At 43.7% G+C, this 20311-nt stretch overlaps 1 protein-coding gene across 1 annotated transcript in view; it reads right to left on the reverse strand.

Moving 5' to 3' along the window:
• The window catches only part of LOC139722177 (uncharacterized), a 93583-nt gene that overhangs the window by 9515 nt on the left and 63757 nt on the right, over positions 1-20311 (reverse strand). The window contains exons 59-75 of the mRNA XM_071633492.1: positions 19825-20076; positions 18641-18892; positions 17815-18057; positions 16825-17076; positions 15529-15780; positions 14724-14978; positions 13759-14013; positions 13142-13399; positions 12447-12704; positions 8821-9075; positions 8311-8565; positions 7039-7041; positions 5688-5939; positions 4037-4291; positions 3088-3348; positions 2185-2436; positions 444-701 (exon numbers count right to left, since the gene is read on the reverse strand). Coding sequence (XP_071489593.1) covers positions 444-701; positions 2185-2436; positions 3088-3348; positions 4037-4291; positions 5688-5939; positions 7039-7041; positions 8311-8565; positions 8821-9075; positions 12447-12704; positions 13142-13399; positions 13759-14013; positions 14724-14978; positions 15529-15780; positions 16825-17076; positions 17815-18057; positions 18641-18892; positions 19825-20076 — 4068 coding nt within the window. The remainder of the gene's footprint in view (positions 1-443; positions 702-2184; positions 2437-3087; positions 3349-4036; positions 4292-5687; positions 5940-7038; positions 7042-8310; positions 8566-8820; positions 9076-12446; positions 12705-13141; positions 13400-13758; positions 14014-14723; positions 14979-15528; positions 15781-16824; positions 17077-17814; positions 18058-18640; positions 18893-19824; positions 20077-20311) is intronic.

The following is a 20311-nucleotide window of genomic DNA, read 5'->3' on the forward strand; positions in this document are numbered from 1 at the left end:
GGAAAGACAAAAAATATGGATGGATGGGAGTTCTTTCATAATAAAAAACAAATCAAGTGCAATCACCATGTGCACATTTCAGGTGGTCAGACTGAAGTTTATGGAGGCAAGAGGAAAAATACAATACAAACAACATAGAATATATTCCAAGGGGGAATTTTTCACACTGTTTTATCATGGAACTTGAGAAGTCATAAGAGAAAGGGGGTTCTGCAGAGATGAAAGAACAGGCTTTGCATTCTTAATATGACATGTTTCTGATTCCAAATCCATAGGCTGTACAGCACAACTTTCACTGGCGTTTTTACTTTCTTTCATCAAGCAAGCAATTCATTCTTTGCTCAATTCATCAAGACCTCCCATCATCATCTCCATCATCATCATCACCATTTTGATCTCCACTAGCACCGCAACTGGTTATTGCGAGCATCATCACTACAGACCTGTCACCGTGACGACGAACTGGCAAACGGCCTGGTTGTTGGAGGTGTCTGTGAAGGTGTAGGTGACAGTCGTGTCGCCGAGGATGAAGCTGTCTCCGGGAGAGGCAGTCTGGGAGACCGTCACGGCAGAGTTGTCGGTGGCCGTCGGTTCCACCCAGAAGGCGGCCTGGGTTCCATCCAGGTTGATGTCCGAGACGGTGATGTCACTGGGGCAGTTGGAGATCACTGGAGCTGTCGTGTCGCCGGTCCCCGCAGTAGCTGTATGAGAAAGCGGCAGCAAAGATGCAGTTCACTGGATGCATTCAGGTTGTTGTGAGCGATCCAACCATACCTAGCCTTTTATCTACTTTCAGCCCTACTGATTAGCATAAATTCCAAAATCTGTGCACACTGTAGTACAGCAGTAGTTCATAAAACTCAAATGAGCTCTAAGAGTTCTCTACACAGGAAACATCCAAGACAAAAGGGGTCATCTCAAGAGACAATAAAATTGCAATACAATTCTTTTTTAAGGTCACATATAATGACTTTTTATTGAAACACACAATCTACCAAAGCAGAATTACATGTCTGCTTTATATTGGCTAATGTAATAAATTGCAGGAGCATCATTAATTACTTCCATGCAAATTTAAATTCACAGGTCTGTCAAAGGACAATCACTTTGTTACAACCTAGGGCTTGACTCATTACAAAGTGCTGTAGTCATCAAAGATCTTGGTGTCTGTTATAGACAAGGCAACGACTGAAATACTGCTGCCCGTTTCGTTTCATGAAGAGGTACAGTATGTAACCATTTCCAGTCACGATACTTTAACTACAATCACAGCATAGTGCACCTGTGGTTAGTTCTTTGACCACTGGATAGGGAGAAATGTGTGGGATCAAAGATGGCACTCACTGATGATGACATTGAAGCTGCAAGTGGCCTGGTTGCCGACGTTGTCGGTGAAAGTGTACGTCACCGGCGTGACCCCCAGCGAGAAGACTGCTCCTGGAGTGATGGTGGAGGACACTGTCACTCCTCCCTCAGCATCCAAGGCGGAGGGCTCGGTCCATGAGACCTGGGTGCTCGTCACTCCCACTGCGACGGTCTGGGTGATGTCGGAAGGACAGTTCTGGATGACAGGAGCGGCGGAATCGATGGCTGATTGGGGAGAAGAAAGAGAGAAAAATAAGGTCAAATCGCTTTTTGGAAACTACCGGTAAGCATCTACTCAACATGTAAAGTGGTTCATGCTGACAGAACAGCCAATTACTATTTTGGAGCACCATCGGAGCATCATGAGGTAATACAAAAATTTTAAAAATCTTGGAATTGGCAGGTACATTAACGAGGTGTGGTGGAGATTGCTTGGCACTCTCAATCCAGAGGTTCTCGATTCAAGTCCCTGCCTGGTGTGCAGAAAGCCACCTCACTTGTGTTCCCTTTTGACCCAGACGTAGCGTTCATAAAACATGCTCTTATATATTCTACAAATGTTTTGACACTTAACAGTTGCCTCCAGGTGAATGACCGAGTTCATTGTCACCAAACTTTTACACAGTGCTCGTGAATTAAAGGTGACAAATATCTTGTAGCGCCAAATGCTAATTTTCAGGGCCAACCATAAATCCAATTTTCCCTACAGCCAACAAGTTGCGGCTTTGCTTTGTGATTCCTCATGGACCAATTAATCGATAGGCGGGCAATTAATGAATGACCGATGCCAGAATGTGCACACAGTGTTCCATAGCTCACCAACAGTGACGAGGAATGAGCAAGTCGCAGCGTTTCCTGAAGCGTCGGAGAACGTGTACGTGACCTGCGAGGTTCCGACCGGGAAGGCGGTGCCGGGGGCGGCAGTCCTGGTGGTGGTGACAGCTGACACGAAGTCCACGGCCGTCGGCTCGATCCAGGACACTGCCGAACTCGTGGTGCCACTGGCAACAAACGTTGTGATGTCCGAGGGGCAGTTGCTGATGACAGGTGCCGTGTTGTCAGTATTAGCAGCTGCAGGAGAGGAGTGATTATGGGTAGTGCATCATAGAAAAAAGTTCTATTTCTATCTTAAATGTATATCTGACTGCCCAGCTCAAAATCCACAAAGAGTAGGTCAAGATGAATTTCCACTTTCTACAGTTTAAAAGAGAAACCTCTAAGCTTTAAAATAATGTATAACTTGTTAAAATTGGACCATTCTATCTCATTCACAAAGTGATGGAATATATGAGAACATACATGTAAGATTGTGTTTTTCTTCTGTAAGATTTGAAAAGAGCTTCTACTTTGACTTTGTTAATGGCTTGAGGCTAGCTTTTTGCTACACTCATTTACAAAAATGAAGGTGATGACATGGTGAGATATGGATTCTTTTTAATTAGGATCAGCTTTAGGGCAAGCAACTCAACAAATTCCTTCTGTACTGACTACTCGTTTACCTGAATAATCATGATCTCATTTGGCCCGTAACAGGCAAAGTTCAACTTGAGCTCAAGACAAGATTGTACACTCGTTTTTTTTTTTTTGTTGCTGTTTGCCAGTGAAAAATTCATTCCTAGAATATACAAAAGAAAAAATTCTGTATATTTGATAATGACAGTGATGGCAGCATTTTGGGTATTACAGAAATCAGTGAGGTCCATAGAAACATTCTGCACTTACTAGCCAGCGTGACTGTGAACTGGCAGATGGCCGAATTGCCCGCAGCGTCGGTGAAGGTGTACACGACGCTGGTCGACGTGCCGACGGCGAAAGTGGTGCCGGGGGTGGCCGTCTGGGTCACCGTCACGGCGCTGGTCTCGTCCACCGCGGTGGGCTCGGTCCAGGAGACGGCGGCGCTGGTGGTGCTGCCGGACACGACGAGGCTGATGTCATCGGGGCATCCGCTGATGACGGGCGGGGTGGTGTCACCAGTGGCTTGGGCTGCGAGTGAATAGAAATATAGATGAAGAACCGTCAGAGAAAGCAAACATTAATCCAACAGCTTCTCAACAAATATCACCTTCACTTGATGATGATGATGATGATGATGATATGATGAAACAGCATCATTTATTAATAGTGCCCTTTATCTGAAGAAACATTCACAGGCCCTTGGTCCCCACAATGATGGGTTAGACTTGATCATCAACATGCGAGCTATGGCATCAATGTTATTATTTCATGCCTGAAATTCCAAGACTATGTCTGTCAACACAAAAAGTAGACAACAATGAAGCAAATGTAAAGGGTGTCTTCAATTAACCTGCCGAGGACGAGGTAACAGGCATTTCTCATACAGATGCCTGCCCGAGTACACACAGGATTAGTCTTCAACAGGTTAATAGGACTTTAAGAACATTGTAGTTTCAATATCCTGAACCCTTGTGAAATAAAAAGGGCAATCATCCTTCAAATGTTTCACTATTCTTTTTTTTCCTTTTTTTTTTCTCAGACAAGAAAAGTAGTTGAAGGAGAAAAGGTAACTTTGCAGCAGGTTTATTCCACAAGCAAAAGCAGGATGTGCATTAACCCCTTGGGTGCTTTACATTTCGTTTGGCACAGAAGGTCCCCATAGGATTGTAAACACTCTCTTCAGTCGCTGGCATAGAAAGGGCTACATAGTTCCTACCCGTGATTGTGATGGTGAAGATGCAGAAGGCGTTGTTTCCAGACGCGTCCGAGAAGACATATGAGACTTGGGTCTGGCCGAGGCCGAAGCTGCTGCCCGGAGTGCTGCTCTGGGTGACCGTCACCGCACTGGTCTCGTCCACGGCCGACGGCTCCGTCCAGGACACCGGAACACTGGTCACTCCGGCGCCGACGGTCAAGGAGATGTCGTTGGGGCAGTTGCTGATCACTGGGGCAGTGTTGTCCACAACGGAGGCTATTGCGCAAAAATTTCAAACAAAACTTTGTTGAGGGCTGATTTCTTTGAAGTCCTGACGAAAAGATTCACTAGTTTCATATATTTGAAAAAAAAAAACTTCATCATGGCTAATCATCCACTTTGATATATTTTGAATGTGTATCTATCACAAGCTGACTAATTTCTGCAAACATTGCTTTTCCATAACAAAAACTTGTAAAAGCCATCAGCCTACTTCCCGAGTAGCATAACAATTATGATGACTCTTGGGTAGGCTCTTCAAAGTTGGGAACTGCCTCGAGAAATGTAGGCACCAGTATTTCTCTGCAGTGCATTCTTCTATTTTTCTGGAGTATATGCCTTATCAGGTAGGCTTTTCCTTACCAATGGGAATCAAAGAGCAATGATTGTGTGACTGATATACAACTGTAAATCATGGTGCAGAACACTCCTACGGAAAAAGACATAATCCAATGACAATACACATCATTTTTTGTAAAGATATCAAAAAGCAGACAGAATGTGCTGGCAGTCATTTAATTCAACACATCTCAAATTACAGACAAACAACAAATAGAAGAAATGTCCATGATGTACATTCTCCAAGACGACAAAACGATACTGCAGTTTTGCGAGATCAAGATAATAAAGAGCCACCTGTGTGTGTGATCAGACTTTACTGCAGCTCAAAGTGATACAGAGTAACTATTTAAAAACAAAACAAATAATGGCATAATATGCAGATGCTACAAATCCACGGTGACATTGAAGAAATCACAAGAAAGTAAACAAAAGCGTTAATAAAAGGTGCAGTGGGAATATTCTCAAGGATATGTTTTAAAAAAAATCCATGAAAGAAAGGAAACAAGAACAAGTTTATATCAGTCAGGTTTTAGAGTAAGCTGGTAAAAGGCAAAAACTGTCAACTTAAAAGTCAGCTTCAGCAAGGAGGAAGAAGAAAATGGGAGTAAAGAAGAAGGAAGCTGACAAATTTCACTACTATCAAACAAGCAGCGGACAATCTTTGATGACATACTACTTATTACATGGAAAAAAAAACACATTGAGAGTGACAAAACACACAATGTCAAACATTTTTAGACCAACATCATGTGAGCAAAGGAAAGTATTATATTGTCACTGTTTAGATGTACAGGACAATATAATCACCTAAACAAAACAAAGAGAGGCAGAGAGAGATGGAGAGAGAACGAGAGAGGAATAATGGGAGATGGGAGAAGAAGAAAAAGAGGAAAAAGAAGAGAGAGTGAATGTGAAGGAGCTTAAGAGTTACTGTGCAACAGAGAAATTACATCCAATGCGCCAACATTGCAGCATGAGATATGACACAAACCTGTAACAAAGAACACAGAAGTCACAGAAAGAAAGAAAAAGAGACAGTGAGCCATTTTACCAACAAGAGTAACAACGAAGGTGCAGGTGGCGGTGTTGCCAGCGGCATCAGTGAAAGTGTAGACGACAGTGGTGGATCCGAGCGGGAACGTGTCCCCGGGGGACAGGTTGCTCGAGCCCGTGACGGCGCCCTCCGCGTCGGTGGCGGTCGGCTCCACCCAGCCCACCTCCGTGCCGACCGTGCCGGCCGGTAGCACGATGGAGACATCCATGGGGCAGCCAGCGATCGTTGGAGGGGTATTGTCGACCGCAGCTACGGGTGCATTTCATACAGGCAGTACAAGTGGACAGGGAGAAAAACAAAGAGATACATGGACAAACATGCAGACAGACACAGAGATACAGACAGAAAGCGGCTATAAAGAAAAACAGAGAAGCTGAAGAAGTCAGACACAAACATTGAAGAGTGAGTTTAGCTTTGGACAAAGATACAGGAAACCTTTATAGAAAGATGTTAGCCAGCAGTGCATTCTGACGCTCTCCTACAGCAAACAGAACCGTACCCAATCCGTGCCACAGGAGTGCTCAAACGCTCCTAATAAAGTGAGCTGTACCAAACTGAACCAAGCCAAAAGGGGACAACTTCCAGATGTGCTCTTTAAAGGGTGCCAAAAGCGTACAAACAGTACGCATGTGATGAATGCGCGTGACATGTACATACATCATAATGTAAAGAGTTTTTTCTCTTTGTTCAGGACATCTGTAAGTATTCTAAGCGTGCCAGGTGAGTGACCCGTTGTTACAAAATGTGTGACCCTCTCTAAAGATAACTTGTGAAGCATGCTTTCTCCACAGAGTGCTTGAAGACTTCAAATACAATAGCACAGCGCGGTACGGTTTGCTTTGATTCGGTTCGCTTCGGTTCACTTTTGAGCGTTCAAACGCTTCCTACGAAAGTACACCTAGCATTATTGAAGCTTGTTAGTTTTTACCCCAAGGTGAGGACACTAGAAGACCCTCCTTCCTCAAAAAAAAAAAAGGACCCCCAGAATTCTTCCAATGTAAATTGTGACCCAAACTGCTGCTCGCTATATCTATGGGCAAGATTTAATTATCTGAACTTTGCAGAAGAGCACTCCCTTTAATTAGGAGCCATCAACTCACTGATCACCAATCTCTCCCCAGCCCAAAGATGATGTGAAGATTAGAATCTGTACCCAAAGTCATCAAAAGAGTTTGATGTTTTAATGTTTTAATGTGCCAGTCATACAGTGAATCTCAACTTTTGAATGATGGGAATAGAAACCCAAAGATCAAGACTGCAGCACAGTGCTTGGGGTGGAGCAAAATATCAAAAAACGTTTTTCTAAAATGGTAATAAAGGAACCAAAATTAAATCAATTCATCTGGACTTACTGTTTTACTTCCGAGAACAGTTTCACGTCCGATCCTGGACGCTTCATCAGCTCAAAGATCAAATCGGACGAGCTGATGAAGCGTCCAGGATCGGACGTGAAACCGTTCTCGGAAGTAAAACAGTAAGTCCAGATGAATTGATTTAATTTTGGTTCCTTTATTGATCATTACCTGGATGAATCACAACTTACACCATTTGACTAAAATGGTAATGCAACCCATACGAGTGCAAGAATTCTTTTTTTTTTTTTTTTTGAACGGCAACAGAGAGTGCAAGAAAAGACCACAGTGTGTAAACGCAAACTGTTGGAAATATTTTGTCCAACGTCCAGAGTAATGTCTGGGACTGTGATCCTACCGGTGACAGTGACGTCAAAACTGCACGAGGCAACGTTCCCGGCGTTATCGCTGAAGATGTACGTTACCGTAGTGGTGCCTACGGGGAAGGAGGAGCCCGGGGCGAGGTTTCGCGAGACAAAGACAGAACCCGAAGCGTCTGTCGCCGTGGGCTCTACCCAGTCTACGCGGGTGCTGGCGGTTCCAGCCGAAACCACTGTGATATCCGTGGGGCAACCGCTGATGATGGGAGGGGTAGTATCTACTGCAGCTACACATGGTGAGTTAGGGAGAAGTTGTTACAAAAGGTAGAGAGAATGGATATAAAGACAGTTGCATGCAAGAAATGGGAACCAGGGGTTATGTTGACATGCAAGAATGTTTATCTAAAAGGTATTCGGATTGAATATTTCAGAAAAAGAATTGGCTTCTAATTCTACACCCTCCTAACTGCATTCATTTTATGTTGGTCATGAGGAAAATAATTTTCAATGTGATTACAATACATAGAAAGGAAAAAATGTACAAAGATAGATATGGTTAACATCATGCATATTGAAGAAAGTTGTATAGGACAATTGAAAATACAAGGAGCAGTAAACATGTGAAGAGAGGTGATTTATGAGTATAGAAAGACTACAAGAGAGTGATGGAATGTAATATGCCTTTAAAGATACGAGTCATATCTTCCAGTTATCAAAATATTATATCACCATATCTACAGAGACAACCTCTGTGGGTTTTCAAGCTCTGTGCATCACTCTGTTTTGAAAGAAAAAAGGTAACAAGTGAGTAAATCTGTTCCACAATATGTGTAGGGAATAAGAAAGTTCACAAGAGCAACATGATAAGAAAAGACGATGCCACATAACTATCTTTCAGTGGTGATAATAGATGATAACCTCAAACAGGCGGCAGCTGCTGTAACTTACCAGTGATGGTGATGTCAAAGGAGCACACAGCGGTATTTTCGGATGCGTCGGTGAAAGTGTACAGGACAGTCGTCGTGCCCAGCCCAAAGCTGTCGCCCGGTACACTGGAGCGAGTGACCGTGACAGCGCTGGTCTCGTCCACGGCCGACGGCTCAGTCCACGTCACAGGAACGCTTGTGACTCCCGTCCCGACGGTCAGGGAGATATCACTGGGGCAGTTGCTGATGACAGGGGCGGTGTTGTCGACAGTGGTGGCTGCAAATTTCGGGAGGAAGAATTGAAGATGAAATATTGCTCTATAATACAATGCTGGCTCCAGCCTGTTGTATGGACTACTGAGCAGAAACTTCACGAAACAAACTCCACCATTGAATGGGGGATTTATTGAGTAGGTATAATGAAAAATCTAACACACAGTCTTATCAGCAACCCTCTGGAGGGTTGCTGTGGCACACAATGTGCAAACATACTTTACCCAGTAAATAAAACATAAAAATCAGGAATGCTTACCAGAAATTATGACATCAAAGGCGCAAATGGCCACATTCCCTGCTGCATCAGAGAATGTGTACACCACTGTGGTCTGACCAAGGCCAAAGCTGTTGCCTGGGGCGTGGGTTTGGGTCACTGTCACTGCGCTTGTTTCGTCAACAGCCGACGGTTCGGTCCAGGACAAGGGAATGCTGGTGACTCCAGCACCAACGGTCAGCGAGATATCGCTTGGGCAGTTGCTGATCACAGGGGCAGTGGTGTCAACAGTAGTGGCTGCAATTAAAAGAGGATGAATATGACTTCGACAAAGATTTTGATGAAAACTTTAATCCCAACTTGGGCAGGACAACCCGACCACAGATGTCAGCACTAGGCATTAACCTTAAAGACATGTCTCCATTTATATCCATACATGACAAGCTTGATGCTTTTAATTGTCTGTACACACCTAACTGTTATACCCAGTGATCAAGAAATTTGAGTCTTGTGATGAACTTTATGCAGCATCCTTTTCTTATCCACAACCAGGAAGGCTGTTTATTTTGCGCGTAAAGACTGACACAAACTACTCTGACATCTACATCATTTGTCGGTGAAACTTCTTGAGACTGCGAATATATTGGAAAAGGCAAGGAGACTTGCCATTATAATGAATTCAGTTATAGGAAACTCATCCAAAAAAAAAAAAAAAAATGGTATAGCAATTTTTTTTTTCCGAGAATCAGATGAAAATTCATAAGTATCCAAAGTTCTGATCTCCCCCATCCCCCCAAAATATCAAACAAACTGACAAACAAAAACAGAATACAGAGATTTGTTATTCCATATCTAAAATGTTCATACACACCAAAAGCTTGAACAGATATGGGGGGGGGGGATCAATCTCGCTGAAGTATGCAACCCACAGTAGAATTGAGCCCTTCTAGTTACAAAACATATCAAAAAGATGCAGACACATGTAGAGGCTTACCAGAAATCGAGATATCAAAGGCACACACGGCCACATTTCCTGCTGCATCAGAGAATGTGTACACCACTGTGGTCTGACCAAGGCCAAAGCTGGTGCCTGGGGCGTGGGTTTGGGTCACTGTCACTGTGCTTGTTTCATCAATAGCAGATGGCTCGGTCCAAGATACAGGGACACTTGTGACTCCAGCACCGACGGTCAGGGAGATATCGTTGGGGCAGTTGCTGATGACGGGGGCAGTGTTGTCAACAGTGGTGGCTGAAAGTGACAAAGAGATATATTGGCAAGACCAGGTCATCACATACATTTCCTCAAACCTCGAATGAGATGCACCTCATCACATCCAGCACAGCATCCAGTACGGCAGAAATGTCACCACATATATGTATCTAACAATCTTAGATTCTGAGTTTCATGTAAATATCACAGAACTTTGATATTTGAAGTTTTTCAAATATTCATAGAATATTAAGATTAAAAATGTGGTTATAAAAAAACAAGCATTTTTCCTGTTTATTTCCAAACCAGGACGGCTGTGTACCACTCAAACTGACTGGAGCAATTTTTGACGTGTACGTCATTCACAGATTGAAAGGGAAAGAGTTTGGCCCATCCAATTCACAAACAAAAATAAACAGCAGGTCAATATCAGGAACGCTCACCAGAAATGGAGATATCAAAGGCGCACACGGCTACATTTCCTGCTGCATCAGCGAATGTGTACACCACTGTGGTCTGACCGAGGCCAAAGCTGTTGCCTGGGGCGTGGGTTTGGGTCAAGGTCACTGCGCTTGTTTCATCAATAGCGGACGGCTCGGTCCATGACACTGGAACACTTGTGACTCCAGCACCGACGGTCAGGGAGATATCGTTGGGGCAGTTGCTGATGACAGGGGCGGTGTTGTCAACAGTAGTGGCTGAAAGTGACAAAGAGATATATTTGAAAGACCAGGTCATTATTTCCATTTCCTCAAACCTTGAATAAGATGCACCTTGTCACATCTAGCAGAGCATCCAGTACAGCAGCAATGTCACCACATATATGTATCTCACAATCTTAGATTCTGAGGTTCATGAAAATAATACAGAACTTTGTGTAATTGAAGCTTTTCAAACATTCAGAGAGTAGATTAAAGTTCAAAATGTGGTTATAAAAAACAAACATTTTTCCTGTTTATTTTCAAACCAGGACGGCAGTGTACCACTCACACTGACTGGATCAATTTTTGATATGTATGTCCATTCACAGATTGAAAGGGAAATGTATTTTTAGTTTGGCCATCCAATTCACAAACAAAAATAAACAGCAGGTCAATTTCAGGAACGCTTACCGGAAATCGAGATATCAAAGGCACACACGGCCACATTTCCTGCTGCATCAGAGAATGTGTACACCACTGTGGTCTGACCGAGACCAAAGCTGTTGCCTGGGGCGTGGGTTTGGGTCACGGTCACTGCGCTCGTTTCGTCAATAGCGGATGGCTCAGTCCAGGATACAGGGACGCTTGTGACTCCAGCACCAACGGTCAGGGAGATATCGTTGGGGCAGTTGCTGACGACAGGGGCAGTGTTGTCCACAAAAGTGGCTGAAAATGATGAAGAGGTATATTATTAAGAACAAGACTTCATCCATTTTCTCAAACTACATGACATTGGCCCTCTCACACTTTGCTGAGTATCTGGTACAGAAGCAATGTTGGCACACCTTTGAATCTAACAATTACAAATGACCTTAAACATGCAAGTTTCATTAAAAGCTTAGAACAACCTTAAAACTGTACCAGTTCAAAAAGTAACATAATGATTGTTAGATGAGGATCTATACAGCACTCTATTGTCACTGTAATTATCTTTTTCTGCTTTTGTTTTATTTTCCTCTAAAGTGCATAGAGACCTTGCCAAAGGCATAATGCGCTGTATAACAATGGCAAAGATAATGATAATGACAATAATATCAGATTTGGGCCTTAGTGACAGTATCGCATAACTTCTTCAAAATACTGCAAGTATTCACAGAATTGAAAAAAAATGAAAACAGAGAAATCTTTTTCTGTGTTTTCAAGCAAGGGAATCTTTGTTTACCTCAAAGTGACTAGAGTAATTTTGACATCGATGTCACTCACACAATGAATGGAAATTCTTTTTGACTTTTGCCACCGAATTCACACAATAAAAATACAAGGTAGTTAAAAATCAGGAAAGCTTACCAGAAATCGAGATATCAAAGGCGCAAACGGCCACATTTCCTGCTGCATCAGAGAATGTGTACACCACTGTGGTCTGACCAAGGCCAAAGCTGGTGCCTGGGGCGTGGGTTTGGGTCACCGTCACTGCGCTTGTTTCATCAATAGCAGAAGGCTCGGTCCAAGATACAGGGACACTTGTGACTCCAGCACCGACGGTCAGGGAGATATCGTTGGGGCAGTTGCTGATGACAGGGGCAGTGTTGTCCACAACAATGGCTAAAAAAGGAAGGATGAAAATGAAGATGAAATCTTTACACAACTGAATTTGCTGAAATATCCAAGTATTTACCAGGACTCCTTCTCTCCAAGTTAGAGTTTGCAAGGTACAGGAAAAAATAGCATTATTAATGGCACTGTTATCAAGGCTGGGCAGCGCTATTTTGGATACTCCAACAACAATCAACCGATACATTGTTTGCACAAGAACTCACCAGTGACCGACACCTGGAAACTGCAAACAGCGACATTTCCTGCGGCATCGGAGAAGGTGTAAGTGACGATGGACGTCTGACCGACGGGGAAGACGTCTGCAGGACTGGCCGTCTGGGTGACTATTACAGGGCTGGTCTCATCCGTAGCCGTGGGCTCGGTCCAGGTGACTGCCACGTTGTCGATGCCAGCCGGCACGGAGAGACTGATGTCACTGGGGCAGTTGGAGATCACTGGTGGTGTATTGTCGACAGGAATGGCTACAAAAAAACAAACAAAACAGAATTGATTCCACAATCACAAATTAAAAGATTTTGCATCTCAACCTCACCTCTTTACAAAGGTTTACTTTCAGTTCACACATGTGTCATGTTTTATACAATGCTTCATTCCATAAAAGTAATGCAAACTGACATATATAAAGTGTAGCACTGGCTACCCAATGTAAAGTTTTCCTCTCAAATAGTTGGTACTGGGAGCCCAGTCTTTTATGCATAGACATGATATAAATGGAATGGAAATATGCTGATTGAATAGATGACCAGGTTTCTGATAGTCCACAACTATTACCATAAAGTAGAAACATTCAAAACAAAATATGTATGACATTAACTAATTTAAAGTTGCACCACCACTGGCCAGGTTTTCCCACACAGAAAGTCTAAGGCGAGAGACAACGTCGTATCTTGAGCCTCACCAATTACAGTGACATCGAATGAGCACACGGCGGAGTTGCCGGCAGCATCGGTGAAGGTGTAGACGACAGTTGTGACACCGACGGGGAATTGATCTCCCGAGAGGAAGTTTTGGATGGAAGCGATCGGGAGGGACTCGTCGTCGGCTGTAGGCTCCTGCCAGACGGCTGTAACGGTGGCAATGTTTTCGGGGACGGTCAGCTGGATGTCCGCGGGGCAGTCGGTGATGACCGGTGGGGTGTTATCCACAATGATCAGCTCTGCATTGGGACACAGGTATTGAGAAAACATTCAGATTGCTACAAGCTTCCCAAGAACTAAAATTCACCAAATGATCCTTCTTTGTCATGCTAGTCAGGTACCCTTTAGATGATTATTTTTTGCAATTCTATAAATTGATTTAATAGGATTGGAGAAATGATAATGATAATGAATAACATTTATATAGCGCTTGATACTGATGTTTCTAAGCGCATTGATCCGGGAAAAAAAAAGAAAAAAAGAAGAAGTAAAAATGAACAGGAAAAAGAAAACAGGCAAAAGTCAATTGAAGACACAAAGTGTATGAATATCATTTTGCCTACAGTGTCAAGACAAGAAGTCCGGACTCAAGACTAACCTGATACTGTAACGATGAAGATGCAGAAGGCATCGTTGCCGCTGGGGTCACTGAACTGATAGACCACCTGAGTGGTGCCGAGGTTGAAGAGGTCGCCAGGCCGATGGCTCTGGGTGACGGCGACGCTTCCGGAGTTGTCAAAGGCCTGCGGCTCCGTCCACGTGACAACCTCAGATGTGGAACCCTCTGGGGTCAGCACCTCAAAGTCGGTGGGGCAACCATTGACGACTGGGATTGTGGTGTCAATGGCTCCGACTGGGTGGACGGAAAGTTTGTTTAAAAAGATGGGGAAAGATGGTGTGAAGATGTGACCGAGGGTATGGAAAGTCTAGTGTTCTCAATTGTACAGTCAAATCTGTCTATGGCGGCCACCCAAGGGAGACAAAAAAAAAAGTGGCCATTATAGACAGGTAGCCGCTACAGCTACTTCCTTTAACATGCTTTTTCTCTCAGAGAGAACTGTTTTTTTTTATAGTGGTTGTATATGGCAGGTGGCTGCTATAGAGAGGAGGTCACCAAGACATGGTTGACTGTATGAAGAAGTGAACTTTCATTTTGCAATTTCCAGTATAAGAGAAAGATTTATCACAAATTTGCACAAAGAACAGTCATATAAATATCATATTACGTGGCAGAATCATTGTGAGCAACAACAAAATAAGAGGCTAGTTCAAGATGATGTCATATGAGAAATGGATTCAAATTTCTAATACTTTCATCTACGCTGAATCATACTCTAGATCAGTGCCAATTGACCTTTCTTCTCATAAAATTACAGTAGGGGTGTTACTCAAATAGTTCAAACCACTATGAACGAGAATTTGATTTTGACACTTAAACTCCAAAAAAGTGCTACACGGCTCATGTACGTTACTCCTGCTTCTACAGTTTCAGCAACAATGCTCTCTTCCTGTTTTCCCCGAGTATATCCACATGATTGTACATAAGATTCCTCAGACACTCACTGACAACGTTGACATCGAATACACAGGTGGCGCTGTTTCCAGAATCGTCAGTGAATGTGTAGGTGACTGTGGTAATGCCCAGCGGGAACGAGTCTCCGGGCACGTTGGTCGCGACAACGTTCACGACGCCCGAGTTATCGATGGCCCGCGGAACAGGCCAGGAGGCCACGACGGCAGTGTTGGAATCGGGTGTGTTCACAGTGATATCCCCTGGGCAGGCGGTCACGACGGGGGCTACGTCATCAGCATCACGGACTAAAGGAACGAGAGGGAGACAGTCATAAACGGGCACAGAATGCAGTGCTTGCCAGGCCAAGTCAAGCTTATATCACATTCATCAAACTCTTGCTAGTGCTTAAATAACCTTTGTATTTCTTCTCCCATAAATGCACATACACATCACACAACTTCAAGGTCATCTACAAATTAGCCTGGTCAATATTGGCCCAAGAAAGGATACTGTCATATCCAAATAAGAGCCTTCAAAACTGTGAATGTAACTGAAGCATGAGATAGAGGCGAGAAAAAATATATTTCATTTAGGGAAGAACGTAAGAAGTACAAAAAGGTATTTAAGACAAGTAATAAAAACAATGAAGTTCTTGTCCTGATCAAGTTTACTCAAGCTCCTAAATTTTCTGTTTGTTTAATTTTACTGCATTTGATGAACCAATCTGAACACTGAGTAAGATTTCTCTTCAAGTGGTATGCCAATCTGAACACTAAATAACATTTCTCTGTAAGTGGTATGAACAGAGTAGCATACATTTGTACATCTTCACTGCAATGGAAGAGAAATACTCACCGAGGACAAAGACGTCAAAGCTGCAGAAAGCGACATTATTTGCCTCATCAACGAAAGTGTATGTGACTGAACTCTGGCCGAGCGCGAAGAGGCTGCCCGGTGTGGACGACTGGCTCACACTGACATCACCGAAGTTGTCGGTGGCCGTGGGCTCCGTCCAGAAGACATTGGCCCGGGTGGTGCCCAGTGGGACGAACAAGAAGACATCGTCGGGGCAGCCCGTGATCACGGGAGCAATGTTGTCGGCCTCAGCTGAATTGGGGGAAGGGAGATGGAGAGGGTATGTGGTTACAAACCTGCCGATCGAAATATCCAAAAACTCCTCCGTTTACTTTCTATTCGTTTACCGAGCAATCCAGCTACAGAGAGACATATTTCATTCAGGTTACTCTGTGTTACCAACCAATACAACATCTTGATAAGAACATTGTAGAAGGTAAAGCACAAATATCAAATGTGAAGAAGATAGTGTCCATCATAGTTTCTTAGCACTTTATCAGTGAATATCTCTGGAACCTTGTGATAACCCTAATTTGGTGACTTATAGTCTTATATTCTTCGGGGGGGGGGGGGGGCGTTTTGTATCATGTTTGCTCATTCATTATGTTAAGACAGGAAGATGTTGATCTTTTATGAAACTGTAATTAAATTCGGTGCACCATGTACATGTATGTGCATATTTTGTTCTTTTGAGGATGGTATAATCTTATATCATCCATTTAAGATAATGTTCCACAAAAAGTCATGTGAATTCAACAAATTCCTCTCTTTTCTTGTAGCAATTATACAATAAATCATATCTCATTGCACACATTGCTAAGATGCACATAGTACAGTAAAAGTGGAAATTTTCGCGGTGTTAAAATTTTCGCGCATTTCGCAAAAATCAGAAACTAGCGCGAAAATAAAAGCACGCGAATATTTCTGCTTGCCATATGTTCCTGCAGTTGATGTCTTGATACCACGGAATTAAAAACACGCGAAACTCTTCTTATCCAGCCGAGCGCAAAAAATTAGTCGTGCGAAAATATCCACTTTTACAGTACTATAGACACAAGTCTGAGGTACTTAATCTTTGCAGTTGGGTAGCTGTAGATAGCTGCGACCATGGCTCTCATCTTATCATATCACACTGTATAAAAAATGATACATATGGTCAAACTTGTCTATTGCGGCCACCCAAGGGAGACAAAAATAGTGGCTATTTCTTCGGGGGGGTTAGTGGCTGTATACAGCAGGTGGCCACTCTAGACAGGCAGCCACTAAGGCAGGTTTTCACTGTATTCGATTTCTCACCAACGACGGTGACGAGGAAGCTACAGGTAGCCGAGTTGCCTTCGGCGTCACTGAAGGTGTACGTCACAATGGTGGTTCCCACTGAGAACAGGTCCCCGGAGTTGAAGTTGTTGGCAACGTTGACCACACCGGAGTCATCGACAGCTGTTGGGGCAACCCAACTGGCCGCACCGGCAGTCACTCCAACATCGACACGGACGTCGACGTCATCGGGGCAGCCGGAGATCACAGGGCGGGTAACATCAACAGCAACTATGAATTTGAAAAAGCAAAGAAATGAATAACTTGCATGGTTAAAGGAAGTAATGTGGATCAAGGCACAAAGACAGAAATTTTCAGAGAAACTTTAAAAGTGTACATACTGAATAGCATATCTGGCCTTTAATTGTTGCACATCACCTACACAATTACCTGTAAAAGTAATTGTGAAAGCACTAGTTGGACGATATTGCCCAAATACTTCATATTACTATTGAATACAAGTACTTAACCCGTTGAGGATGGGCTGATTCCATAGACACTTGCCCGATTATACTTGAGACTTGTCCTCACAGGGTCAAGATGAAGTTTCAGTTTCATCAAAGGAGATGAGACTGATGGAATTATTGTTACCACATTATCCTTACTATCATCATTATCATTGTCATCATTGTCAGCACTACCATTATCATCACTACTACTGCTGCTTCTGGTACTTCTACATCTACTGCTGCTACTACTGCTACTACTAACACCCTGAACTACTACCACTACTATGGTACTACTTTTGCAGCTACTTCCACTTCAACTATTGCAGCTGCTGACATGGCGACGGGGACCATGGCGACCATGGCAGCGGCAGTGACTGCGAAGACAAGAACTACTACTACTACTACTCTTTATTACTACCGCTACTGCTATTTCTACATCTACTACTGTTCCTGCTCCTACTGCTGCTACTACTACTACTGCAACTAATGGTATTGACTGGCGTTTTGTTGATGCACTCACTGGTGACAATCACAGTGAATGTACAGGAGGCGGAGTTGCCCGCGGCGTCGGTGAAGGTGTAGGTGACCTGGGTGGTGCCCCTTGGGAACTGGGAGCCTGGCGAGTTGGTCTGGGTGACCACCACATTGCCCTCCAGCGCCGTGGGCTCGTTCCAGACCACAGGGGCGCTAGTGAAGCCAAGTGGTGCCTCGTACGTGATCATGTTGGGGCAGCCAATGATGACAGGTGCGATGTCATCGATGGCTGGGTAGAAAGAAGACGAGGGGGAGGGTAATTTCAGCTGGCTACTACTGGATTTTTACATGTACAGCTGTACATGTAACAATCGTACTTGAATCGTGTGGCACTGATAATACACTTGTACACTGTAGCTTCATGGATGGATGCCTTTTTGTGTGTTTACTTTTCATACCTGTCTAGATTATAATGGCTGGAGGAATTCCATCATATACGTATGTATACTCTCAAATGACTTTGTTCACATCAGCATGCCTGGCAAATATTTGATATTTGTACAGAGTATCGATACTTTGATAAGTATTTTACATCAAGAACATACATGTATAGCCATTTGGTGTAAACATTTGAATGCCCGATATGCCCCAGAGATAATCGTACAATTCAAATCGTGCGAGTCACATTCTCGTATGACTTTCCGTACATTCCATTGCTGAACTTACGTACAGTTGTATATATGATTGTCAGAATAAGGTTTCTAAATGTTTCATAACCATCAAATCCTGCTTAAAATATCCTCTCTCCCATGGAACAAAGGAAGTGAACAGTGCGATTTTTGTGATCATATAATCGCAGAGGGATTCCTCACCGGTAACCGTGACAACGAAGGAGCAGATGGCCATGTTGCCAGCCTGGTCAGTGAAGGTGTAAGTGACCGTGGACGTTCCGATGGGGAAGACCTGGCCTGGGGCGGCGGTCTGGCTGGTGAAGACCACGCCGGAGTTGTCCACAGCCGTGGGTTCCAGCCAGGACACCGTGGCGCTGGCCACGCTGGCGCTGACCTCCACGCTGATGTCGCCGGCGCAGTTCGAGATTTCGGGCGGCACGACATCGGCAGCGACTATTCAAGAATGTTATAAGAAATGTCAGCATCAATCAACAGATACACCTGTACGTAACAGAGACCACAACCTCACTGGTATTCCATGTCTGATCTACAGATTTATCTCTAATACAGACATATCAGGACCTCAAGCTGTCCTTCTCCCTCAAATCTTAGATTCAATACCACTGACAACAGTCTTGTGTCACTGGTTCCATGACATTTGCTCCTGCAACAATTGCTCCCCCAGCCAAACATAAATTTTACCCACAAACATGACCCTAACCCTAATTCTAATCCTCACATCAAACTAAACCTAAAACCCTATCACAACCCTAACCCTAACCATGATAAGTCCATGGAAGGAGAAAATGAGACTGGAGCAATTGTCACAGTAGCAATATGTCGTGTCACCTGTGTGACCACTATCAAACACATATCCTTTGGGCGGCCATTGTGCTGTACTGGTCCAAGCATAAGTCACAAAATATTATACAATGTATATCAAAGCATTTCATATTTAAACAGACCCTGATAATTCATGAATAAAGAAGTAACAGTCCATAACTTCTGAGAAGAGTGACTTGACGAGGTCTTTTCAATGTCATAATTAGAGACCACACAATTTATATCGCATGACAATGTCAGGGGCCAAGATATCATGTACATAGATACACATATCTATTACCTATTCTCCTGCAAGTCATGCTGTTGAACACCCACAGTAAGCACATTTCTAGCCTCAATTTGAGACAAATGGAGAAATCAACACATCAATGCTGTTGTTCTATGTGTACGAGCAAATTGCCAACAAATCTACAACTGCGTCCCCCAGAGATGCCAATCTTCATTCAATTCAATTCATTTAGCACCACGTGCTACTTCCAAGCGGTCAAGATTTACAGCTGACCATCGGACTTTCTTTTACAAAGAGACATCAAGATACACACCTGTAACGATGATGTTGAATGCACAGACAGCATCGTTGCCCGAGAGGTCAGTGAAAGTGTAGATGACGCCGGTGGCGCCGAGGCTGAAGACGTCACCGGGGACGAAGTTGCTGACGGTGTTGAAGCTGCCAGAGTTGTCCACGGCCGTTGGGGGACTCCACGAGGCGGTGACCTGGGTCACCTCGGCATCGACGTTCAAAGTGATGTCGCCGGGGCAGTTAGAGATGATTGGTGCCTCATTGTCGACGGCGACTGAATAGTGGACATATCAGACAGAATTACAGTGGACTCCCATTGTAACGAAGTCCTTGGGACCGGCAGATATCTTTCTTTATATTGAAATTTTGTTATAACCGAACAAATAACAATACAAAAACATAGCGCCAATGATTTTGCGACCTGGATTTTTATTTCATTCTAACGGGAATTTCGTTATAGCCGTGCTTGTTATGACGGGAGTGTACTGTATGCACTTTCCAATGGTTAC

This window comes from Diadema antillarum, unplaced genomic scaffold, assembly GCF_040938485.1.
Source record: "Diadema antillarum isolate AM-2024a unplaced genomic scaffold, OU_Dant_1.0 scf00000160, whole genome shotgun sequence".
Lineage (NCBI taxonomy): Eukaryota > Metazoa > Echinodermata > Echinoidea > Diadematoida > Diadematidae > Diadema > Diadema antillarum.